The 26,775-nt window shown below is 45.0% G+C and overlaps 1 protein-coding gene across 1 annotated transcript in view; it reads right to left on the bottom strand.

The window, feature by feature from the left end:
* Fer1l5 (fer-1 like family member 5) overlaps positions 1-24,639 on the bottom strand; it is a 58,695-nt gene extending 34,056 nt beyond the window's left edge. The window contains 15 exon segments of the mRNA XM_042055764.1: positions 672-736; positions 1,670-1,726; positions 2,577-2,604; positions 2,606-2,698; positions 2,932-3,047; positions 4,722-4,752; positions 7,079-7,129; positions 7,962-8,024; positions 9,065-9,193; positions 9,600-9,709; positions 10,380-10,434; positions 11,782-11,890; positions 12,490-12,581; positions 13,520-13,572; positions 24,555-24,639. Coding sequence (XP_041911698.1) covers positions 672-736; positions 1,670-1,726; positions 2,577-2,604; positions 2,606-2,698; positions 2,932-3,047; positions 4,722-4,752; positions 7,079-7,129; positions 7,962-8,024; positions 9,065-9,193; positions 9,600-9,709; positions 10,380-10,434; positions 11,782-11,890; positions 12,490-12,581; positions 13,520-13,572; positions 24,555-24,639 — 1,137 coding nt within the window.
* Positions 24,640-26,775: the final 2,136 nt, after the last annotated feature.

Here is a 26,775-nt window from a genome sequence, read left to right as displayed (position 1 = left end):
AGGTCAGGAGAGGGCGTTGGATCTCCTGGAACTGAAGTTACCAATTGCTGTGAGCCTCCACATAGGTATTAGGAACTGAACCTGGGTCCTCTCCAATACTGACATGAGTTCTTAACCACAGAGCCATCTCTCTAGTCCGTTTTGTAGTCTTGATATTAACACAGACCCCTGTGTGTTTATACTTCAGGGCCCGGCACGTCAACCCCCTAAGTTCAGCCTCTTGGAACCTTCCGTGTGAGTAAAGAACCAACTCCCTCGAGTTGTTTTGACCGCCACACATACGCCCTGGCACACGAATGCCCCCCCCCACACATGCACACATGCCATTCAGGTGCTGGAGACTGAGCCCAGGTTCTCTGCAAGAGCAACATATGCTCATTACCACTGAGCCGTTTTCTCCAGCCCATGCCTGTTTTTCTTTTTTAATGTAGGTGAAAGGACACATCTAAATTTCTAGAATTAGGGTGTACTACTCTGCTGGATGGAGCAGCATATCCTGGGCTTCCTTGTGTTTCCTACCAGGCTATCCTGGGCTTCCCTCGTGTTTCCTACCAGGCAGAGACTCTTGCTGAGCTCAGTGGCCCTAGCCTCCATCCACACCAACACTAACCCCAGAATTTCCCTTTTGAATTTGAGGGAAGGGGAGGAAGGATGTGATGGAGCAACCATACCTGAATCTGGAAGGTGAGGATTTGGTTCCATATTGGGCTGTCGTTCTGGGCTCTGCGGATATGTCCTGAGCTGAGAACAATCCCGAGGCTCAGTCAGTGTCAACCATGTCCCCTTCTCCTGCTGCTGGCTTTCCTTTCCACCCTCCCTGTCCAGTCCACAGGGAAACACTTTCTGCAGGAGCCAGGTAAATGGGCTTAACTCCCAACCCTTGCCCTAAAGTTATCTTTCAACGATACTTTCTCCACAGCCTCGTTTCTTCCTCTTGACTATCCTAAAGTGCCTGCCTCCCCGCCTTTCTTCTTTCTGGCGGGGATTGAAAACCCAGTTTCATGCATGCTAGGTAAGCACTCTCCCACTGAGCAATACCTCAATTCCATTTTTGGTTTTTGTTGGAGTTTTGCTTTTTAAATTTACTTACTTATTTTTATGTGTATGTTTTGCTTGCATGTATGTCTGTGCAATCCCATGATGCCTGGTGCCTGAGGAGGCCCAGAAAGGGCATTAGCTCCCCTAGAACTGGAGTTTGAGATGGTTGAGAGCTATCATGCTGATGCTGGTAATTAAAACCAGGTCCTCTAGAAGAATTAGCAGTGATCTTCCCACCTCCAAATAGGACTGCCAACTTTCTGACATGAGGCATATACAAAGGTTTTGTTAGATCAATTCCAATAGAAATATGGCCAAAAATATGGCTGATAGCAATAGCGAGCCCTCCCCTCCCTTTTAAAACAGAAACATGTCTCATGTATTCAAGGCTAGCCCTAACTCCTGACCCTTCTGTCACTCATCTCCCAAGTGCTAGGGTTACAGGCACGTCCTACTTTGCCTGGAAAACATACATTTTTTATTTGATTTTGAGATAGAGTATCACTGTGTAGCCCTGACTAGCCTGGAACTCACTATACGTAGCCCAGGCTGGACTCAGACCCGGGTCCTGCTCTCCAGTCCTCTCTCTTCCTATGTGCTGCTTTCCCTAGATCTCAAACCCTTTCTGTACCTACCTTGTCCCCAATTAGTTCCACCTCCAAGGCAGGAGCGGCTGAGTGGTGCTTCCCTAGGACAGGAGGTTACAAGGACTTCTGAGAAAGATGCATCTTTTTTTTTTTTTGAGATGTCAGGATGAGGAAATGGGGGAGCTGAACAACTCTTTATCCTCCCTCCCAGTTTAGCTTGGTTTCTCTCTGGGCAGACTGTCTTCCAATTTACACAATGGTCCCAGTGTACATATTTGCTTCCTCTCTCTCTCTCTCTCTCCTCTCTCTCTCTCATCTCTCTCTCTCTCTGTGTGTGTGTGTGTGTGTGTGTGTGTGTGTGTGTGTGTCTTAGAGAAGCCTAAACCTGCATCTGGACACTAGAACCAGGTCAATGACTTGAAGCCTTGGAAAAGATATCTAGGGGAAATTTAAGAAAAAATTGTACTCAGGTGTGGTGGTGCACCCTTTAAATCCCAGCACTTCGGAGGCAGAGGCAGGTTGGACCTCTGAGTTTGAGGCCAGCCTGAGAGCAGGGCTAAACAGAGAACCCTGTCTTGAAAAAGAAAAAAGAAACAGTTGGACTCTCAGTATTACTTCATCCTCCCATTCCAATGTCAGGCTCAGGCTGGAGAAGAAGAAGAAGGAGGAGGGGGGGGAAGAGGGAGGGGGAAGGAGGAGGAAGAGGAGGAGAAGAAAAGGAGTAGAAGGAGAAGGAGGAGAAGAAGAGGAAGAGGAGGGAGAAGGAGGAGGAAAGGAGGGGGAAGGAGAAGGAGGAAAAGGAGGAGGAGGAGGAGGAGGAAAAAAGAGAGGAGGAAGAGAGGAGAAGGGAGAGGGAGAGGAGAGGAAGAGGAAGAGGAGAGAAGAAAAAGAAAAATCTGGCATAGACCCGAGGTGCCCGTTCCCCTCCTCCCCTGCACCGCGGACTCTAACTGAAATGGAGGTCCTCTGCACAGTAGATTGAAGAACTGTAAGTACGCCCGGCTGACTGGGACTGCTGTCGACTTGAAGATCTGGACCTGGGTGTCAGCGTCGTAGGGCAGCTTTTGATCTACCTGGAGACAGCAGAGAATTGGGCAGGGTCGGGGTCAGAGGCAGGGCCAGTCAAGTTCACCCACTTTTGATTTTTTTCCAGAATCCCACTTGATGCACAGAGAGTGGACAACCCCTTGGTGACACACTGCACACAGGAGATATAGACCAATGGCCACTTGGCAGGCTCAGAGCTACCTGAGGAAGCAGCCAGGTAAGAAATATTCCTGGGGAATTGGGGGTGGGGCAGCCTCACCAGTGCCTGATCTCCCACACCGAGGGCATTGATGGTGACTTTCAGGTAGCCTCGCACACCGCTGGTGGTCTTATTTCGCTGGCAGAGGCCTAACCATTTCCTTTGGAGTGTGTGACCTGGGGAGGCAGAGCCAAAGTGAGAGGCCCCCCCCCCCCCAGTCTCCTTCTCTCTCCCTTAAAAGCAGCCTTTGTTTCTCAGGAAAATAGGTCAGGCAATGTCTCACATATTCTGGCTCTCATCAATAGTAGAGAAGAACAAAAGTCCCCTCTGCCACCAAGCAGTGATAGTACAATCAATCACAAGCCTGCTAATGGGTGCCTCTGGGAAACAGGGATCCCCTTTCCTCCCTGGTGGCATCCTGACGTTGTGACTGACCAGGCCTGATGCCAGACATCTGGAGGCAAGCCACTCTCCACCCCTAGATCCGAGCTTAACCTGGTATCTCAGTTATGACCGGCTCATGGTAAGATCCCCCACTTCAATCTCAATCTCTTGTAGAATAGTGGTTACAAGAGCTGGGGTGGGTAGCATGAAGGGGAACAGAGAGAGGAGTGGATAGTGGGTACCGGATGTGTTGGATAGGAAGAAATAGGTTCCTTTACAGCAAAGCATTGAGGATTGGCAATAATTGTCTATTGCAAAATGATAGGCTATTGAATGTTCTCAATACGAAGAAATGAAGAGCAAGTGTGAGGCCAGACAGGGAATATAAGATATTGCCTCAACAAACAAAACAAAACACCAGTAGATACAGAGACCCAGGGCTGGCCAAGATGCTGAGAGTCTGCAACACCGAGGACACAGACTTAAGACATAGTACCCTTCTAATCTTCCTTCTAAACGTCAAAAGACATTGTGGAAGAGGCAGGAAGAGGCCGAAGATAGGGAGATGGGCTGAGAACTGCCACCCACTAGGCACAACACAACCCTTGTTGATCATGAATTCATAGCAGTTGTGGCCACCTGCTCTGAGCCTGTGCAAGGCTGGCCCTATTAACCATCAGTCACAGACTGAGGAGGGGCTCATGGGTTCCTATCCCTCACTGCTAAACTATTGACTGTCGATTAACTTGAGAGATGGGGCACCACTGTCTTTAGCTGTGCATCTACCTCTGAGCCCACCAGGCTCCAGTGGATAGCTTTAAACCCATGGCCGCACAGATGGCTCTGGTTAAATTCAGTGGATCACAAAACTATATATATGTGACGGTTGAGCAAGAAAAAAAAATCAGCAAGCATTACACGTGTGTGTGTGTGTGTGTGTGTGAAAATGTCAAAACACATTTAACCAATATATATATATATATATGTGTGTGTGTGTGTGTGTGTGTGTGTGTGTATATATAAAAATTAAAATAAGTATGCTTTTAAAAATCATGGTATGAAACATATGCCTGTGATCCCAGGAGGCAGAGGCTGGTTTATGAGTTCTAGGCTAGCCTGGTCCTCATAGTAAGAGCCAGCCTCGAGAAAAACAAGACAACAGGTTTGAAAAACAACAAAGCTGTAGTCTTCTGGTCCTGGCTTCACTCATTAGAAATATAGGTTAGAGTTTCAATAACAATTTAGCATTTTGCCCCCCCCCAAATGTCTTGAACTGTTCAGAGAAAGATGGTATTAGTAGAAATTATGATAAAATACTCCATAAAGTAGAGTAAATCTTTTCCAGCATGGAAAGTAACTCATATCCTGTGATATCTTCTCTCCATTTGCTGGGGTTCTGGGGGATTTTGACTCCTGGCCTACTTTTTCTCAGAAGGCGGCACATACTTGGAATAACTGTCACCTACCTGGAGAATGGTAGATAAACCCAATGTCAGTCTGAAAAGATAAGAGTAAATTGAAGATTAGTTATAGTTTGTTTTTATTTTCAGACAGGCTTTCACTATTGTAGCTCTGGCTGTCCTGGAACTCACTCTGTAAACCAGGTTGGCCTCGAACTCACAGAGATCTGCCTGCCTCTATCTGAGTGCTGGGATTAAGGTGTGCGCCACCATGCCTGGTAAGCTTGGACCATGCCTTAAAGGCCCAGTCCCCAATCTGTTCCTATGTGGAGGTAGTAGAGACTTTAGGAGTTGGGGGCATACTGGGAGGAGTTTGGGTCATTGGTGAGCACTCTTTTGAAGGAAATTTGGGCAACCATTCTCTTCCTTTTATATTTCTTTTTATTTGCTGAGCCATACTCTCTCTCTCTCTCTCTCTCTCTCTCTCTCTCTCTCATATATATATATATATATAATATTTATATATAATACTTATATATAATGTGCCACCACAGGCCCAAAGCAACAGTACTAACATCTATGACCCTGAACCAAAATGAACCCTTTCTCATGATATGTTGATTATCACAGGCATGTGTTTTAGTGGGGGAAAGTTGTGTAGGGCATGCCAACACCAAGATTTGTAATTCCACCTAACCCAGTGGCGTACTAGACCAGTGCTTGAGTGTGGACTTAATCTGAACTCTGTCTTTGAAAAAAAAAAAAAAAAAAAACCTGGCAGGATCATTGTCCTCTCTATAGAAGAGGCTGCTGAGTTGAGCGATGTCCTAAAGGCTTAACAGTTACTAAGAAGGGATGCCGTAAACATCTGGAATACACATTCAACTCTTCTCTGCCCCTGGGTAGGGAAGGGCATCTCCACGCTGGGGGATGAGGATGATCAAGTGGTAGCTGGCAAAGAACTATAGGTGGCTTTCCTCCTCCTAGGAGATGGTCTCAGACTGGAGCCTGGTGGTGTGGAACAGGACAAGGGGCGGTGTGAATAGGGCGAGTGCCCAGGTTCCACTGATCAGTAACAAGATTCTATACATGAGCCTGCTTTCAGACTCACCCACCCTCTTGTGTTAGGTAGGCAAAAACTTCCTAGACATAAAAAAAGCATTAAGCTGGGCTAGGGTACTTTTCTAGCTTACACAAGGTTCTGGGTTCAGTTCCCAGACACACACACACACACACACACACACACACACACCGTACAGCCCATACAAAATTGACACATTGGACTTTACCAGAATGGCTTTCCTCCTCTTCTATTGCCTAGTGTAGGAGATTGAACCAGGTTACTGTGCATGCAAAATAATTCCTTTATTCTGAGCTACATCCCCATCTTTAGACATCATCAAAACAGAAGTTTCTGCTTTTTGGTCATGGGTACACCATTTGACTGTAAAAATAGGAGTATTGGACTGGCGAGGTGGCTCAGCATGGAAAAGCGCTTGCTATGTGAGTCTAAAATCCTGAGTTCAATCCCCAGATCCCAAGGTAGAAAGAAACAGCTTCTAAAAGTTGTCCTCTCTCCTCTACACATGCACCATGACTTGTGTGCTGTGGCATGGGCACACACACACGTGCACACACACACACGCACACACACATACACACAAATAATAAATAACATAAAAATAAAACACCTTGGGTCTTCAGGAATGGCTCAGTTAGTAAAATACTTACTAAACAAACACAACAACTCAAGTTCAATCCTTAGTACCTACATAAAAACTAGGCATGATATTGACCTCCACAAACACACAAGCAAGCACACCCGTATACATGTACACAAATGCATACACACAAATAAAAATAAATAAATTAAATTAAATTGAAATACTAAGTTGGGCATGGTGGATCATATCTGTCATTGCAGCATGGAATGGTTTCCTGGGAAACTGAGGCAGGAGAATTGCCATGAGTTTGAGGCCAGCCTGAACTGCATAGTGAATTCTTGGCCAGTTCTTCACAAGAGCATCATTGCCCCCACCTGTCCTCAAAGTCAGCAATCTCTTCGCAGAGTTCTTCAACATCTAGGGTGACCTTTGACCAGTGTCCTTAGTATTATCGAACTGGGTAGCTCAGCATGGGACACAATCCTTATCTAAACATGACACACTTTAACCCCCCACGGTGCCCCCCGCAGATTGTGTACATTACTATTGTGGTTGTTATTGTTAGCATTCCACAGCTGAGGAAGCAGAGGCCGAGAGTAACTTGTCTGAGCATCCTCCCCCCGACCCTCCGCCAGGTTGGTAGGCAAATCCAAGTACGGGTGTGTGTGAAAGGCCAAGCTCTTTTCCCTAGCCTGGGTCCTGGAGCCCAGAGTGAGTTTCTATGAGTCTTCCTAGCCTCCTCCTCCATCCAGGGCTTACTTGGAATCTCCCAATCTCTGCTTTGGATCTCGATGCTGCAGAGTCCACCACCTGCAAGGAATTTCCAGAAAGATCTTATCATTCACAATGCCAATTACCCCTGCCCTCTGTGGAAGAGGTAGCAAGGATATAGCTGGCGTCTCATGTAGCCCAGGCTGGCCTCAAATTCAGCGTGTAGCCAATAATGACCCTGGGCTTTTGATACTTCTGCCTCCACCTCTCACACTTTGGGGTTCCAGGTGTAGGCCACAACACCCCCCTCATCGAGTTGCTTCCTAATGACCAGTTCTTGCGTGTCATTGTTCTTACGGAGTTCTCAGAGGAACCTTGTGAAGTCCATATTTTTAGTTCCATTCAGTGATGAAGATAATTGATCAGAGAGATCAATTTACTTGTCCTGGGTCAGCACAAAGCAGGCTGTTGCAATTGACTCTACCACAGATTGTTCTGGTTGTTTCCATTGTGTCTTGTGCCCAAGAACATGAAAATGCCCTAGGGGAATAGCTACCTAGTTGCCCTCAGCCCTGTGCTGGGTACCTAGAAGGCACTTGATAGACATATATTCACCATAGTTGCTGGTTCCCTCATGGTGGAGGACGGAGGGTGTCACTCTGGTAATGAGAGAATCTGGTTGCTATGTTCACCTAAGCACTTAGCTTAGCCAGCTGGCAGTCTCTAACACTGGTCGAATGAATGAATGAATGAATGAATGAATGAGTTATTTGTCCCCTTAAGGGGAATAAAAGTTGGAGATTCTGCTTGGAGACAGAGGAAACAAGTGGCCTCATCTCTGAAAACAGTCATTGGGGCCAAAGTTTTTTCTGTGACTGAGGCAGGACAAGAAAATGGTCCCATTTAGCTGGAGGCCGGTTTGGCTCCTTACCCGGATTAAGATATTCTCCTCAAAGAACTTTGCGGGAACCTCATGAAAATTCTGGAAGAACATCTGGAACAGAGAGATGAGGCAGACAGTTTCTTCCCCAACTTTATCCAAAGGCGTAGGAAACTTGGAGCTTCAGAACGATGAGCTTCTTCCACTGCTAGCCCCAACCCTCCCCCTCACTGTGGGCCCTTTTCAGAGTCTCTCTGCCTGTGACCACCCTCACACTCTTCCAGAACCAGAGGATCCTCAGCTCCAGGGGCTGTTCTGCCCAAAGTAAAAGGGCTCCCTAGAGAACCTAGCCATTCGAACCCCAGCCTAGCTGCTCCAGGGTGGCTACCTGAGCCTTAAGCTACTTCTAGGTTGCCCTGCTGGTCTGCTCCACCCTTCTCTGTGTTAGCGAGAACTCCTTTCTCCTGTCACGCTCCTGTTTATACCCTCCATGGTTCTCCAGTGCTATCTGTGGTGGGACCCCAATCTGATTCTACACTCCCCTAAATTGATTTATATATTTGCATACATTGTTTTGCCTGCATGAGGGGGTTGGATCCTCTGGAACTAGAGTTACAGACAGTTGTGAGCTGCCACGTGGGTACTGAGAATTGAACCCAGGTCCTCTGGGAGATTAGTCAGTGCTCTTAACTGCCAAGCCATCTCTCCAGCCCTTGCATTGTACACTCCCAACCACACCCTTCATCTACAGTTTGGAGGGGCGGGGAATCAAAGTTGCTTCTTGCTTCCAAGTCTTTGAATTATCTTGCTCCATCCTCTCCATCTTCCTCTGGTAAGTTTTTCCTTCAGCGTTTTTGTTGCCTTTTTCTGAGGCCTCTCCACTGTCCCAGCACCTGGTCCCTGTAGCTCCCCTCTTTCCTCTACTCATCTAGTCACCTGCCAACGGAACAAGCACCAGCGCCATCTGTGTGCCTGACACGATGTTATTGGGCCTTAGCCGTGATGAGAGGCACATGGACTGGTGTTCATTTAGGTGCTCGATAAATGCTTGTAGCTTGCAGACAGTCCACTCGGGAAGCAAGATTGCCAGCTGCTTCCAGGAAATGCCCAGCTCCTGACTGGCTTCCCTGCCCTATGTGACCTGTTCAGCCTACCTCATTGAAGAAAGGATTGTTCCCCATCTTGATCCGCGTGAGATGCCGGTGGCCTCCAATGTTTATCTTCACTACTGGCTTGATGTTGTTGCCCAGGAGCTGACGGGCTTCAAACACCTTCAGCCGAACCTACAGAGGGGGATACACCAGCTGAAAGGACTTGAATGTTAAGCTTGGTACATCAGTTTGAGGCAGAAGCAAGCTGATGCCCATGGGAGGCCTGCCACTTTCTGAATGGAGGAGTGGATGGGGAGGGGGTAGATGGAAGTCACGGGTGGCTTTCTTTGCCAACAACTCGCAAGTCCTCTGGAAAGGTGGTGCCTGTGCCTTCTGCTCTGCATTCCCTGCACACGTCTGTCAGAGCCTCCAGGGCTCAGCCAGCCCCTCCTAGCCTTGCTGGAGCAGTCTGGCTCCCGCCGCAGGTAGAGTCGAAGAAACGGGGGCAGTGAGGACCTGAGGATGGGAAGTTCTGCTTTCTGGAAAAAGGGCATTAGCAGCAGGTGGGCGGGGCTACACAGTCTTTCTCGTCTCTCACCTGAAAGTGCTGTGGCTTGGTAGCCAGAGCCCTGTGCATGGTGAGACCGGGGACCGTTAGTTTCTGCTGGGTCATCTTATTTGCCGCTGAGCTCAGGAGTTCTTCATCATCTAAGGAAAAGGTCCAGGGTTGGTAGTTTAGAAGGCTTTCGGGCCTTACTACCTTTTAATCATTCTGTCTCCTATGACCTACTACGCCTGACTAGAAACTTTGACCCTGATGGGACGCATGTTTTTCTCTGAATGTGCTCATCGGCCCTTCTCATCCGCAACAGTAATGGATTCCTGGACCCTATTCTTCACACATGGGAGCTCTTCGAAATGGCCATCCTTATGTTCTTCTGCCCCCTCCCCATTAAGATAAGCCTTGTCCAGAGGTGAGAAATGGAGACGGGGAGATGCGTGGCTGGTGCTGGCTAGTTTTTTGTCAACTCAACACAAACCTAGAGTAGTTTGGGAAGAGAGAACCTTGATTGAGAGATTGTGCCCTGTCAGATTGCATGTGAGCAAGTCTATGGGCAACTTTTCCTGATTAATGATTGCTGTGGGAGGGGCCTAGCCCACTACGGGTGGTGTCACCCTGGACAGGTTGGTCCTGGGTTGTATAAGAAAATAACCTGAACCAACCATGGAGAGCAAGCCAACAAACAGTGTAAGGTCCATAGGACTTCCAAGGACCCTTATCTGGTCACAGTCTTTTGGTAGGCCTTAAGAGTTGGGTCTCAAAGGTCCCAAAGAACCCATTCAGATATGCTTGGTAGCACCCTAGGGAAACACGTACCTGTCATCTCAGTATCCTGGACATGTATTTGGGCCACCTGTAGGGTGACAGTACACTACAAAGCAAAAGCAGGGAGTTGAAAGCCAGATCTTGAAATATTTAATAATTTATAGCACCAGACTTCCTCATCTAACTGGGTTCATTCATACTACTCCTCCTCCTCTTGGGGGCCATGAGACAGGGCTTGCTGCCGGGATCATCAGCCTGGTGAAGAGCTACCAATGGGTTACAATGGAGGGGATTTGGAAGATAACAGAATTAAAATGATATCAATGGCAGAATACCCAAGGGGTTGCTGAGAAAAGGGAAGCATGACTCAGGACCTGTCTTGGACCATGTTAACCCATACTGCAATTTTAATGTCTTCTGATCTAGGAAAACTGCCACGCCTCCTAATTGACGTCCTTCCTCCAAATACTCCTCACCCACCACCCATCTTTAGACCCTCGGAATTGTCCACCGGATACCCACTACCTGTTTAAATTATTAGAATTAAGTCACACATCACAAGCCCCTTCATCTCTGGTTCCTGCCTTTGTCTTCACCTTCGCTTTGTCCCAGTAGCGCAGGCGGCTTGCCCTTCCTGAACCTGCCTCCTCCCCAAATTCCTGGTACTTCTGCTGGGGGACCTGCCTTCTCCAGGCCCGTGGAAAAACTCATCATCTCCGTGGATGATGACCACATCATATATAACAGAGTTCTCACTGTAGCCACCAGTCCAGGAGGTCAGCCTTCCTTCCCTGTGTCAGACTTGGAGGAAGTCGGTCTGCTATCTCTAACAAGCCAAGAAGCCAAGCAATAGCTATCAGCCCCAAATGGCCAGGATTTGATAAATAGCAAGCTGAGAGCTGACCTGAGTTTTACTTATTTTGTGTAAGCGGGGGAGGGGAGCATGTTTGTGCCAAGGTGTGTGGAGGTCAGAGGACAACCTGTGGGAGTCAATATCCTTCTACCATGTGAGTCCTGGGGACTAAATTCAGGTTCTCAGGCTTCCATCTCATAGGACCAACCAGGAAAAGCTACGTGTGAGTTTCTATCCAATCACTGAAGTGAACCTGTCTTTGGTCTCCCTCCCCCCAAAGCAGCAGGCTCCAACCGGGGTACACCAAAAGCCTTCCCTTCTCTCTACTGCAAAGCTTTCCCCTTCTTTTGCCTGCCACCATTCAGTCTTGAATCTCAGTGCCCAGCACAGCGACTGCCTCCAGGGAAGATGGCAAGGTACCTAGGAGATGGCAGGATGGGGAACCAGATGACAGCAAGGACAGTGCAATGGGACCCTTTGGGGGCACAAAGGACTCCTTTGTCTGGGAGCCCTTGGCTGCTCCTGGAGCAAGACACTCAGCTACACCAGCAGCCCATACTCCTCCAGTTCCCCGCCTGGGCTATCGGGTGCCTGACTCACATCAGTGGGCCTCATGGAATGGTTGAGCAGGATCAGGTTCTTCACAAAAAGGACTTCATTGGGTCGTTTCACCAGCTGCTTGAGCAGTACAGTGGCCAGGCCAATGAACCTGGTGGGAGGCAAGGAGCAGGTATGAGATTCTGAGGGTTCCTCCTGTGACCCAGGCTGCGTACTAGGGATGATTTTTTTTTTTTCCTCCAGAGCCTGGAAAGAATCCAGGTAAGCAGAGCGGTCACCAGAAGACTGAAGGGCTGACAGGGATGGTGGGGTGGGGGCAGGGGCCTCTCCACTTGGGGAATCCTAAGAAAATTAGTAGCTCACTGGATCAAAGATGAGCACTTGGCCAAGATGGACCAATGAGATTCTATGTTCTGGAAAAGGCCCATGGTATGCCATGGCTTCACTCCTAGTGGGATGTTAGCCTGGGCTGGGTACTAGAGTTGGGCTTTGACTGAGAGACACTGGAATGAGGCAGACATTCAAGATCTGTGGCTTTCAAACAGAGCTGCTGCTGGGCTGTTTGTATCCTAACCAACTTCATCCCTGGGCCTTGGTACTCCTTTAATCCCACCCTACATTTTTCTTTACTGTGTGGCACGGGCGCTGGCCAGTCTTTAAACTGAGTTAGTTATGGGTTAGAAATGAGATGTCTGGTTCACCGCTGCTTTGGTCAGGGAGCCAGGCTCCTTCTACCTCTTTCTGTCTCACCTTTCTTTCTTTTTAGAGCCTGCATCCCGAAGGATGAGCTGCAAGAAGGAGTCATTTTCCAGTGGTTGATTCCAGAGGTACCAGATTAAGGTCTGTGAGGGGCAGGAAGAAATAATTATTATATTTTATTTTACTTTGAAATTTGGTGTTTTGAGACAGGGTCTTATGTAACCCTGGCTGGCCTGGAACTCACTAGGTAGGCAAGGTTGGCCTGGAGCTCAGTGATCTTCCTGCCTCAGCCTCAAGAGTACTGGGATTACAAGCATGTAACATCATTGTGGGCAACATCTTGCCTCTTCCTTCCCATCCCAGCCTTCTAGGAAGTGAAGACAAGTCTAAGGAATTGGCTGGAACTCAGGAGTTTTCTATCATGTCTACTTCCCTAAGGAGATTGCTATCTTGTCCCACGTGTGGGACATCCTACATGTGTTCCTGTGATGAAGCTTCCTAGGAGTGTTAGGAGGGGTGGGACAATATGAGTGGATTTAGAGAGAGAGAGAGAGAGACAGAGAGACAGAGAGACAGAGACAGAGAGAGGGGATTCTGCACAAGCAGCCTTGTCTCTGCTTCAGGTTTCTAGGTCTATCAGAATGGCATGGATGGATTAACTTCTGGGCCATGCTGTGGTTCATCCCCAAAAGCAAGGGAGAAAGATCAAGAAGAGCTGTGGAGGCCGGACGGTGGTGGCGCACGCCTTTAATCCCAGCACTCGGGAGGCAGAGGCAGGCGGATCTCTGAGTTCGAGGCCAGCCTGGTCTACAAGAGCTAGTTCCAGGACAGGCTCTAGAAACTACAGGGAAACCCTGTCTCAAAAAAAAAAAAAAAAAACAAAACCAAAACAAAACAAAAAAAAAAGAAGAGCTGTGGACAGATGAGACCTTCGCAGTCCTATGAGATCAGAGGCTAACCTGGGATAAGATGCCTCAGAAACCCAGGTGAGATTCCCTAGACCTCTGGCACCTGCTTAGTGCCCAACCCGGCCCTTTGCTCTTGGAGTTGTTCGGTCCTCTTCCAGGAGTGCTGTGTCTACCTCATTCCATATGGGGTCGTTTCCTTCCTCCACACGGGTTCTTTTTTTCATAGCTGCAAAGATACCAAAGGGGCTGGAATGAATCAGGGAGAAGTATTTCAGTGTCTGGCTTTGAGTGTGGCCAGGAGAGGTAGGGTACCATGAGAAGTCAAGTCTACATTGGCAGGTGTGACGTAGCATCTATAGCTTTGAGTACTTCAAACTTGTCACCCTGTGTGATAGATAACCCTATTTTCATTTTGCTTTCTTCCCAGTACACAGTACCAAGAGTCTCAAAGCCATACAGAGTTGTGACTCATTCTGGCCAATGGAGTGTAGGAATGGTATTTGCCTTTACCTGCTGAAGGGGAAGCCTAGCCCAAAACCTTGTTTTGTAAGGCGTGTCCCCCTTGGTTTAAAGGCGTGTCCCCCTTGGTCTAAAGGCGTGTCCCTCTTAGGCGTGTCCCTCTTAGGCGTGTCCCCCTTAGGCTAATATTGACTTATAAAATCTTGCGGGCCTGCGGCCTGCCTGCTCTTTGTTTTCCTGTCCTCCTCGCTGGAACCTTGGATTTGTAAGTTCCCTTTCCTTTCCTTTATTAAAACTGAAATATATATATTAAAGCTTGTCTGGTGAATCATAACTGCCGATCAACCACGCACCTTCATTTGGCGTCCAACTCGGGCATTTGGGAGCCTTCAGCTCCAGTTCCCACACTGCGTGGCAAGGATTCGGCCTTGGGCTCTTGATTGCTTCAGAGCAGTTTCCCAGACTAGCCTGTCCCAGCCCCGCTTGTACGGAGCAAAGGACGTGTGTGTGACTCGGTTTGGCCGAGCGGTTATTGCCCTAGCGACCTACTGGCAGGGAACGGTCATTTCAGGTAAAATTTCTTTTGATTAAAAAAAAAAAAAAAATGTCTGACCATATCACCGTTGAAAGCTTCTGCAATCTATTTAATTATACTATGGTAGAAATATTACAGGACACATATGATATTCCCATAACTTGGATGTTTATAGGGCTTGCAATTTTTCTCGTATTTGGTTTCTCCCTTACATGGTTTGAAAATAGAAAAATGATAAAGTCCTTACAGAATGAAACCAGGATTCTTAGGACAGAGGTTGAATGCTTAAGAAAGGGCACAACTGTTTTGAGTGACAACTTTAAGTCGGTCGAGGTATTTGCAAAAACAATTCAGACTGACACCAAGAAAGAGTTTGAAGGTCTCAAGGAAGGGAATAGGGCTTTGTCTGATATGACTCGGTCAAATGAGCAAAATTTAGAAAAACTACAGTCTGATATTAAGGAGAGACTCATTGCTGCGGAGGAGAGAACAGCTGATTTGGATCGTAAACTTCAGTCCCTGTCTGAAACATTATCAGAGAGAATTAAAACTGCTGAATGTGAAAATCGGACTTTGACTAAAGGATATGACAGATTGGCTGACAGATTGTCAATACAAGAAGGCACAATTCATGCCATGAAAATTCTATCCAAGGATGAGATACTAACTCTACTGGACAAACTTCATGTTTTGGAATCCTCCATGAAGGCCTTGGAGCATAATTCTGGACAGGAGATCCAGGCCTTACAGAAGGGAATAGTAAGCAGATTAGAAAAGATTGAGGAAATTATAGAACAGGAGCAAACGGTACAAAGGCGAAATTTAACTCCGTCAATGAGTAAAACTCTCCGGGATAATTTCCATAAAGTTCTACCTGCCTTTCCAATAGTAACGTCAGAAAAGGTGACTGGTTCCAAAAACCCTAAAGTCATCAAGGAATATACATGGGAACCCGTCCGTATGAACGATCTCAAAGAAATTAAACAAGCCATTATGAACTTTGGGCTACATTCGTCCTTTGTTAGAGAGATGCTCAAAACTTGGTCTATAAGCAATAAGGCAACGCCCCATGATTGGGTACAATTAGTATCAGCTGTTCTAGAGAGTGGGTCACAATTAAATTGGAAATGCATGTTCAGACAAGAGGCTAAACTTTTAGAACAGCAGGAAAGAGCAAAGGGAATTGAGATCTCCCTAGATCAAATTCTAGGTGAAGGACTTTTCTCCGATCCTCTGGAACAAGCGAATTATGATGAACACACCTTATCCATATGTACTACAGCAGCTTTAAAGGCTTGGGACAGGGTTCAAGACCCAGGACAGAGACTGGAATCATATATCAGAGTTAAACAGGGTCAGAGAGAACCCTTTAGTGATTTTTTACAAAGGCTAACTAAAGCTGTACAGATAGGGATATCTGACCCAGAAGCAAGACGTATAATAATTGAATCTTTGGCTTATGAGAATGCCAATGTGGAGTGTAAAAGGATCCTGGGGCCTTTAAAGATGAGATCAGCGCCCTTGGACGAATGGGTCTTACATACAATGAATGTTGAATCATTTGACTATGGCACTGAAGCATGGGTCGAAGAAGCAATTTCTAATGCAAAAAGGAGGCATCAAGTTACCAAATGTTTTAATTGTGGCAAGATGGGACATATTAAAAGGAATTGCAGACAACGGATTTTCAGAAATAATAATAACAACAATAATAATAACAATAATAATAATAATAACAACAATAATAATAATAATGCCTCTCCTAGAAATAACAGACATAGGAGGACTCAGCCTTCAGGTATATGTAGGAGATGTGGAAAAGGCAGACACTGGACAAATGAGTGCAGGTCAACAAGAGATAGACAAGGCAACCTGTTGCCACTGGGAAACTCAATGGGGGGCCTCTCGCAGGCCCCCATGGCGAATGTGGTCCAGTCACTTCCAGTTACTGCCGAGAACATGCCTCGTCAAGAAAATTAGAAAGCCCCATGCCTGCTGTTAAAAGCAAAAATGGCCTGAAAGATGAGTTACGTGTATTTTGGCAGACTTTTATAAATGAACAAAGACCAAAGTTAAGAGTGTGTGTAAATGGCGTTTTTATTACTGGCCTACTGGACACAGGTGCGGATGTAAGTATCATTACTCCAGAATCTTGGCATCCGTATTGGCCTCTTCAGGATGTAAATGTTCAGTTCCTGGGAATTGGAACCCTATCTCAAGTAAGGCAGAGCACGAGATGGGTTGAATGCATAGGGCCAGAAGGACAAATAGGAAAATTAAGGCCATATGTAGCCAATATTGCAGTGAATTTATGGGGCCGTGACCTGTTGCAGCAATGGTATACCCAAATTAACATTCCTGCTGCTTCTAGAGCCTATATCACCGAGGGAAATATTAAAAGATATTACAGAAGGCGGAAACCGGCTGTTCGGGCTGTACAAGAATGCAAAGCAATTGATGGCCCTTCAGAGATACGAACAGCACTGCCTCTAAAATGGTTGACTGAGAAACCAATATGGACAAAGCAATGGCCTTTAGCTGAGGAAAAGTTGCAGGCTTTAGAACAGCTGGTACAAGAGCAATTAGATGCTCGACATATAGAAGAATCTACCAGCCCTTGGAATTCTCCTGTATTTGTTGTTAAGAAAAAATCTGGTAAGTGGAGAATGGTGACAGATCTCAGGGCTATCAATAAGGTTATTCAACCTATGGGCTCTCTGCAATCTGGAATTCCTCTGCCATCTTTATTACCAAAAGGATGGCCTCTCATAGTAATTGATTTAAAGGATTGTTTCTTCACTATACCTTTACAAGAAAAAGACAGAGAAAAGTTTGCCTTCACAGTGCCTACTTATAATAACTCTCAACCTACAAGGAGATACCAGTGGACCGTCCTCCCACAGGGCATGTTGAACTCTCCCACCCTGTGCCAATATTTTGTAAATCAACCATTGCAAATAATACGCAAGCAATTTCCCAAGTCGATAATTTATCATTACATGGATGATATTCTGTTATCTGATTCAAACATGGCTACTTTAGAAAGACTGTTTGAAGAAGTAAAAATACTTTTACCTAAATGGGGATTGCAGATTGCTCCTGAAAAAATTCAGAGAGGAGATTCTGTTAATTATCTAGGTTATAAAATAGGTTTGCAAAAAATTAAGACACAAAAAGCACAAATTAGGAGAGATCGGTTACGGACTCTCAATGACTTTCAAAGGTTGTTAGGAGACATTTCCAGCTTACGACCAGCTGTTGGCATAACACCTGATATGATAATTCATTTAAATAAAACCTTGGATGGTGAAAAAGACTTAAACAGTCCCAGAGAATTAACAGCTGAAGCAGAAAAGGAGCTGAGAATGATTGAAGAGAAATTACAAGAGACACATGTGGACAGGGTGAATCCAGAGCTCAGTTGTATTCTAGTCATATTGCCTTCCAAAATTTCTCCTACAGGAATTTTAATGCAGAGAGATGATATTATCTTAGAGTGGATCTTTTTACCACATAAACCAAGTAAGAAAATAAAAACTTATGTGGAAAAAGTCTCTGAATTAATTATAAAAGGCAAATTGAGACTTCGTCAACTAGCAGGCATAGACCCAGCAGAAATTATAGTGCCTTTCACTGCTGATGAACTAAAAAAAGTTGTGGGAAGATAACGAACCATGGCAAAGAGCTTGCGCTAATTTTTTGGGAGAAATCAATAACAACTATCCGAAAAGCAAGAGGCTTAACTTTATAAAGAGAACTTCTTGGATTCTCCCTCGAATCATCCGTGATGCTCCGATAACTGGAGCACGTACATTTTATACTGATGCTAATAAATCAGGGAAAGCAGGTTACAAATCAGAAGATTTGAGTAAGGTGGAACAAAGCCCTTATGATTCTGTCCAGAAGGCAGAATTATATGCTATTCTTATGGTGGTAAGGGATTTTAAAGAACCGCTTAATATAGTTACTGATTCACAATATGCAGAAAGAGTAATCTTACATATTGAAACTGCTGAATTTATACCTGATGATACAGAACTAACCTCATTGTTTATCCAGGTACAAGACATGATCAGGAACAGGCTTTGCCCTATGTATATAACACACATCAGATCCCATACGGGTCTGCCAGGTCCTCTAGCAAAAGGTAATGCAGAAATTGATCAATTGTTGATTGGTAGTGTGCTGCAGGCCTCTGAATTTCATAAAAAACATCATGTCAATAGCAAAGGTTTGAAGAAAGAGTTTTCTATTACATGGCAACAAGCTAAGGAAATTGTAAAGAAATGCCCTACTTGCTCTTTTTATAACCAAACACCACTGCCTGCAGGGGCTAATCCAAAGGGCACTCAAAGGAATGAAATCTGGCAGATGGATGTGTTTCACTTTGCAGAATTTGGCAAATTAAAATATGTACACCACACCATTGACACTTATTCAGGTTTTCAATGGGCAACTGCTTTAAGCTCAGAAAAAGCTGATTCAGTAATCACTCATTTATTAGAAGTTATGGCCATCATGGGTATACCTACACAAATAAAGACGGATAATGGTCCAGCTTATGTTTCTAGGAAAATGAAACAGTTTTTTGCTTATTACAATATTAAGCATGTTACAGGTATACCATACAATCCTACAGGTCAAGCAGTCATAGAAAGATCAAATAGAACTATAAAGGACATGTTAAACAAACAGAAAGGGGTGGAAAATACCCCTAGAAATAGGTTACATAGTGCTTTATTAACCTTGAATTTTCTCAACGCTAATGAGAAGGGGACAACGGCTGCAGAAAGACATTGGATAATGGAAAAGTCTGCTGAATTAAATCAACCAGTTTATTTCAAGGATGTGCTGACCTCGCAGTGGAAGCCAGGAGATGTGCTGCGTTGGGGAAGGGGTTTTGCTCTTGTCTCCACAGGAGAGGAAAAATTGTGGATACCGTCAAAATTAATAAAGGTTCGGTTTGAAGAGAAGAAGCCCCTTGGAAAAGAAAAATAATTCATTCACAAGGATGATGATCATACTGATGGTAAGAAAAGCATATAGGTTGGGGGCAGGGTTCTTTTCTTATCTCCACAGGAAACCACTCATCTTCAAAGAACTTAAGGGACCCTGGATATTTAAATACTGATGCATGGACACTAGTTACAACCTAATATGGATCAACACAGAACCCGAATATGTTTAGTAAGTATAAAACATTTTTTTACATATATACTGTGCCTTTATTTATATGTATATAGAGCTGGTTTTGGAGTTGGACTATGGCTCAGTCCTTCTTCAATTCCAAGCCTGTTTATAAGAGATATCTCAGAGTTTCTGTCTCAGGTCAGGAGCCATGAAATGGGACAGAATAATAATAGTAATAATAATAATAATAATAATAATAATAATAATAATAATAATGATGATGATGATGATACTTGATAAACTTCCTTTGCCTTTCCTCATATCTGTCTGTCTTTATTATACCTTCCATCGAATATATATGTCTGTATATGTCTTTGTAGATAATGTTTACCTTTCCTGTAACAAACAACAAATTTTCCTTCAGTAATCTTTGAAGTTTCCAGGATGAAGATGGGGCCCCACAACATCAATTTCACCTGGTTACTATGACGTCATGTTTTTAATAGCGCTAAAATTAGACCTTTTTTTGGTTTTTTTTTTTGGTACCAACTACACAAGACAGTTTCAAATGGTGTACAATTTTGACAACACTCTGGCCGGACCTCCTCAAAACACTCAGAGGCTAGTTACAATTTCCTCGACAAAATGTTATTCTGGGAATTTTACCATCATTTGCTTTCATGGAACCCCCTGAGAAGAACGTCGCCCCCATGTCAGCTAGAAGCAATCTTAGAGGACGACGCCCCCTCTCCCAACAGAGTTTGCCCTCTGGTTTAGGGACATCATTTAGTAGATGGTATAGGGTTGAGGGGATGGGGGAGGTATTATATGGACTCAGGGGTGTTTATGAAAAAAAAAGGGGGGGGGAATTACCTGGTTTGATGGGATGATTGGTATTTGTGAATTATTGTTATTAGAAAATTGCATTGGTGTTGATTCTTGTATATTGAACATTGTATGCGAGTATGCTTCTACCTCTATTGTATGAGAGTATGCTTCTACCTCTGTTTAAAACAATTGTTATATTGAGATATTTATCATATTGCAATGTACATTTCTACCTCTGATATTTATTATTTGTATAATGACATTGTTTACGTTTGGGGATATTGTCCTCATTTATTGCACAGTTGTTTTTCAGGTTTTTTAGATACATAGAAATTATATTTAGTATAGATAGTATAATCTTCGACCTCTTTGAAGAGCTGTAGAACATGGCCTTTAATCTAACCTAGAGTTTGATACTTATGAGACACAATCACTCCTGGCAACACCACTCTACTCCCGAGAGAATGTTGAGCACCAAAGACACTCCACTGGGAGCTTGTCTTCTTCTTGGCAGAAGTGGCCTTTAGGCAAAGAAAAAGCCCATACCTCGACCACTGACAGAGTTTCAGAGTATCCGTAAATGGATAAAAACAGGATTGTCTTATCTTGCCAAGACAGGGTTGGACAGTTCTACAAAAAGTTCCTTGCCTTTGGAAAATGTTATGTCAGTTGTGTTAGGCCTTAGCCAAAGTTGGTTGCCTCAACATTGCAAAACGAAACTTTGGGTGACTGCCCAGGTAGTTAGTTGTCTCTGTCATTTGTTGCACATTTTGGAAGTTTCTTGTTTGTACTTCCTGGTTGCTTAAGTAATATTACTTCCCTTCTCAGATCTTTGATGGGGTTGAAGATTAGATAATTGTAGTTACCCTCTACATTATTTAGACTCCTTGAAATAGAATGCTTAGTAAAACTTTTGTTATATGTTTCTTCTTAATATTGTTTGTAATTTTATATTTATTATTTGTTCCTATTGAATATAGTTGTGTTTGGTTTGGTTCTGTCTTATTTAGACAAAAGGGGGAGATGAAGGGGAAGCCTAGCCCAAAACCTTGTTTTGTAAGGCGTGTCCCCCTTGGTTTAAAGGCGTGTCCCCCTTGGTCTAAAGGCGTGTCCCTCTTAGGCGTGTCCCTCTTAGGCGTGTCCCCCTTAGGCTAATATTGACTTATAAAATCTTGCGGGCCTGCGGCCTGCCTGCTCTTTGTTTTCCTGTCCTCCTCGCTGGAACCTTGGATTTGTAAGTTCCCTTTCCTTTCCTTTATTAAAACTGAAATATATATATTAAAGCTTGTCTGGTGAATCATAACTGCCGATCAACCACGCACCTTCAACCTGCTGAGCCATCTTGCCTGCCTTGAAATATTTTTGACTTGTGTTGGTTAAATTCCCAGATAAGCAGAGCCAACAGCACTGCGTCTTTTTTTTCCCCAACCTGATTTTCTCGCTCCCTACAAGTTTCTGAAACTTTGTTGGCCTGTCCTAGCTTCCACACACTCAACCAAAAGACAACCAACACATTTTCTTTTATTCCTTCCCCTCTTTTGGTGGCAGTGGGATTAAAACCCAGGGCCTTTCACATGATAGGCAAGAACTACACTGCTGAGCCCAAGCCCAGGCATACTTCCCTTGACTCCCAGCTCTGAGATTCCTAAATATACTTAATCTGTCTCCTCTCTTCCTCTCCCTTCTTAGAAGTATGTTCCTTTTATTATTAAAAAGCGGAGCTAAGGCCCCAGGCAGTGGTGGCACACGCCTTTAATACCAGTTCTTCCAAGGCCGGAGGCAGGCACCTCTGTGCGTTCAAGGCCAGCTTGGTCTGCAAGGGCTAGTTCCAGGACAGTTAGAGCAGTTACACAGAGAAACCTTATCTCAAAAAACAAACAAACAAAAAAGTGGAGATAATAAATCTTGCCTCATTTGCCTCATGGAACTGCTGTGAGTTCCATGGAACTGCCAATTGTAAGACTCATTCACGTGTAATTGATAATATTGAGCAACTATTAGCACAATCATACTAAAGGTTTTTCTTGTGCTATCTTTTAAAATGCTCACAATTCTATGAAGCAGGGCTTTCTCACACACAAGCATTCTTTCTCTCTTACTATACACACATTTTCTCTCTCTCTCTCTCTCTCTCTCTCTCTCTTTCTCTCTCTCTCCTCTCTCTCTCTCTCTCACACACACACACACATTTTTTTTTCTTTTTGAGATAGAATCTCAATGTGTAGACCAGGCTAGCCTAGTCGCTCAAGCCCTTCTTGCCACAGCCTTCCAGGTGCTGGGGTTCCAGGTAGTGAAACCACTTGGGGTTTCTCTCTTCTCCCTTTACTTTTTTTTGGGGGGGCAGTTTCAAAACAGGGTTTCTCTGTAGCTTTGAAGCCTGTCCTGGAACTAGTTCTTGTAGACCAGGCTGGTCTCGAACTCACAGAGATCCGCCTGCCTCTGCCTACCGAGTGCTGGGATTAAAGGTGTGCACCACCACCACCACCACCACCTGGCTTTCCCCTTTACTTTCTAGCACAGCCCCAGTTCATAGAAGAAGGTGAAGAGGTGTTTACTTTGCCCCCTTCCAGCAATACCTATCTGGGAGGGTGGTGTGAGACAATAGTCTTGTACTTTGGAAAGATTTGTTGCTTGCATTTTAATAAAAAACTGATTTGCCAGCAGCCAGGCAGGAAGTATAGGTGGGGCGACCAGAACAGGAGAATTCTGGGAAGAGGAATGGTCAGTCTGCAGTCATCACCCAGCCACAGAGGAAGCAAGATGAGAATCCCTTGCTGACAAAGGTACCAAGCCACGTGGCTAACATAGACAAGAATAATAGGTTAATGTAAGATGTAAGAATTAGTTAATAAGAAGCCTGAGCTAATAGGCCTTCCAGTTTATAATTAATGTAGACCTCTGTGTGTTTCTTTGGAACTGAAGGACTGCGGGACCGAGTAGGACAGAAACCTCTGTCAACAGGAGAGAGTAAGGCAGAGAATCAAAATAAAAGCAATAACAACAATGAAGATGGTAGGTTTTGAGACTGCAGAGATGGCTCACTGTTTAAGAGCACAGGCTGCTCTTGCAGGGTAAAGGGCTCTTTAACAGGGCCAATCATTGCAAACTTGGCGTTGGCAGGTCTTGCCCTCCTCTCTTCCCTCTCCCTTGTTCCTTACGCCTGACTAAAACACCAAGGTCCAGCTATCAAAATTCATGAATTATTTGGCTCCCGTGCCTAACCTGAACAATCAGGACTTACCAACTCAGCCTAGCACAGACCACTCCTGCAGAAACACCTGTTTATATCTTTGTCCCATCCAGAGACACCCCTCCCATTTCCACTTTTCCCTGTGGGATAGTAAATCTCTTTTGTGATGGGAATTTGGTGTCTGGGTGTGGTCTGTGCTTGTACCATCCATGTTACTATGTGTACTGTGTACTACGCCTGTAGTGTGGCACCTATACTACAAGACTGTTCGAGTCTCAGACAAGGGCCTGGAGATTAAAACACACAGACAGAGACACGGGTCATCCTTGAAACAAGAATGCCCCCTTTATCGTGTACAGGGACAGCTTATATAGTGTTCTGGCCACGCCCTAGCTCTTGGGATCTTTCAGCTGCAGACCCATCAGAAACCATTCCCCTGCCATCAGGGTCTCGTGCTCAGAGAAGCTGCAGGTGGCTCAGAACAGAGGAAAACAAGTTGCTTACAGGAATTTCAGGGTCTGGTGGTCTGCAGTCCCCAACATGTGCTGACTTGAGGTCCCTTCACAGAGGACCTGGGTTCAGTTCCCAGCACCCATATGGTGGCTCACAAGTATTTGTAAACCTAGTTCCGCAGGATCTAACAGCCTTTTGACTTCTGTAGGCACCAGGTACCCACAAAGTAAATATGCTTACATGCAGGCTAAACAGTCACACACATCTGGTGCACACCTGTAACCCGCAGTAGTCAGGAGTTCATGGCCAGCCTGGGCTACACAGTGAGACCTCATCTCCAAACAAGCAAACAAACAACACACACACATGCATTAAAGAACTTTAAAAAGGAACCATTTTCCTTTTTTTCCCCCTCTCTCACCTGGCTGGGTTTTAAATTGGGTTGGGGGATCAAACCCAGGACCTGAGATGCTAAGGACTTGACAACAAACAGGTTGTGAAGCAATCAGAATCAACCTCCTCCTGTGTCACACGGACACCTTTCACGTGGTAGAACATGAATGACCGAGTTTTCTCTGCGAGTGTGATGCCTAGCAGGGCTCCTGGTTCTCACCTCTGAAGTAGACAGTCACACAGGGTTTGGGTGGGGGGCTGAGCGGTGGACTAATCTTGGCCGACTCCACCACAAGCCTTAGCATCTTGGACACCTGCTTTCTCCCCTCCTTCCTTTGGCTGCGCCACGGCTTCCTCCTTCGAGCTCCTCCGTCCCGGGTTCACGGGGTGAGTGGAGCTTAGCAACAGAGGGACGTCACAGAGATAAGTGGTTCTTAGTTCCGGAGAGAATCTCCAGACGAAGTGACACGTGACAGAGTGGGTATCAAACAAGTGGCTGGAGGTGACGAGGCCTATACAAACAAGATGACCTAGCTCCATTGTCAATTCCTCTCTTTTCTTCTATTGCTGTCCTTTTGGGCCCAGTATCAGGCACAGGATTCTCTTTTGTCTGGAATGAATTCCTGGCAAAGTCATGCAATTTAGATGAGAAAATAAAAGAAGTGAGGTCATCAAAAAATATATACAGGGAAATCGATGAGGCCTCGGGGAGTGCTTCGTAATGGGGAAGCAAAAACATTTGGCCTCTTTTTTTCTTTGATTTTTTTTTTTTGTGTGTGTGGGGGGCAGAGTCTCACAGAGCCTAGGCTTGCTCTGAACTTACTATGTAGGCTGTTCTTGCACTACTGATCCTCCAACCTCTGAGGTGATGGATATTTCTGTTAATAATAATAATTAATGCTAAGAAAGCTACTTCATATAAAGACATACTACAAAATGGCAGAAGTGTTTTCAGGAATGATTGGTCATTCTGTCCTAATCCCAAGCTAAAATCCATTTAATGAATGTTTTATGAAGCTTAAGTCAGCCAGTCAAATAGCAATCTCTAAAACCAAGCATTCTACCACAATCCAAAGATAATACTACTTTGATACATGCTGAGGAAAGATAGGAAAATGTTAAGAGCCTTTGTTTTTCATAATAAAACTATCAGGTTGCTGTAAGAACAGAAAACTTCGTGTCTACAGTTAAAACACTGCAATTCATAACATACAATAGTCTAGCGTCTGAGCCAAGGGGTTTTAGATAGCACGAGTTGGTGCTTTAACTATCCAGCAGGAGTAGCTTAAAGTGTACATTTTGTGTGCTCAGAACCAAGGCTGTAGTGACATTGTAGGTGTAACACATCACAAACTGAAGCACGATTAATAAAAATCCAGAGACAGACATTGGCCTTCAACCTGAAAATCAGAAAAGCAAAGCAGTCAGCTACTGGTTTTGACTGCAACCTCAGTCTGAAAATGGTGATCCTGCCTCCAGGAATCTCAGAATGAGACTGTGTGAGCTGTCGCCTCCCATTTTATATTTCTCTCTAGGACTGGGATTAAAGGTGTGCACCACTGGGATTAAAGGCATGCCCAGTTTCTCTGGCAAACTAGTGTGGCTACTGGGTTTAAAGGTGTATGTTACCACTGCCCAGTCTGTACGGCTGACCAGTGGGGCTGTTTTGCTCTCTGATCTTCAGGCAAGTTTTATTTATTAAAATACAAATGAAATGCCATTACAACAAACTGCCAGAAACACCGGTTGAATTAATTTCAGGTTGTTGTACATTAGAAACCTCTTGCAGCTGCCTAATTTTCCTGACCCTCTTCCTTCAGTTAATCAAACCTAAATGGGATTGCAGCCTAGAGTTGAAAACACTGTGTTTTAAACTGGGTTGTAGTGGCTCATGCCTTTAATCCCAGTACAGGGGAGGCAGAGGCAGGCAGATCTCTGTGAGTTTGAGGTCAGCCTGGTCTCCAGAGCTAGTTCCTGGGCTACACACAGAGAAAACCCTCGAAAAGCCAAAACAAACAAACAAAAACCCCACTGAGTTCTATTCTAGGCATGGTGATGCAGTCCTATAATCCAGTAATTCCAATACTTCAAAGGTAAAGAGGTAGTTGAATCAAAAATTCAAGGCCATCCCTGCTCCATAGCTAGTTTGAGACCAGCCGGAGATACATGGGACCCTGTCTCACCACCCCCTCCATAAAATGAATAAATGAATAAACAGCCGAAGATGCTGAGTTCGAAAGCATGGAGGTGGGGGTAGCTCATGGTAATTGCCATCAGGAAATCAATTTGAGCTCTTGACAGGTGGCTGAATTAAAGCGCTGCTGCACATTCCGCTGGCAACCTGGTGAGGGGGGCATTTGAATACTTAAGAGATGAGAAAAGGCAGAAGCCTTGCCTGCTGTGGTCTATTGAGCCCGGAAGTAAAATGTTTACGCTAACAA

The sequence above is a fragment of the Arvicola amphibius genome, chromosome 9, assembly GCF_903992535.2.
Source record: "Arvicola amphibius chromosome 9, mArvAmp1.2, whole genome shotgun sequence".
Lineage (NCBI taxonomy): Eukaryota > Metazoa > Chordata > Mammalia > Rodentia > Cricetidae > Arvicola > Arvicola amphibius.
The sequence above is the reverse complement of the archived record's forward strand: the minus strand, read 5'-3'. Positions and strand labels throughout refer to the sequence as shown.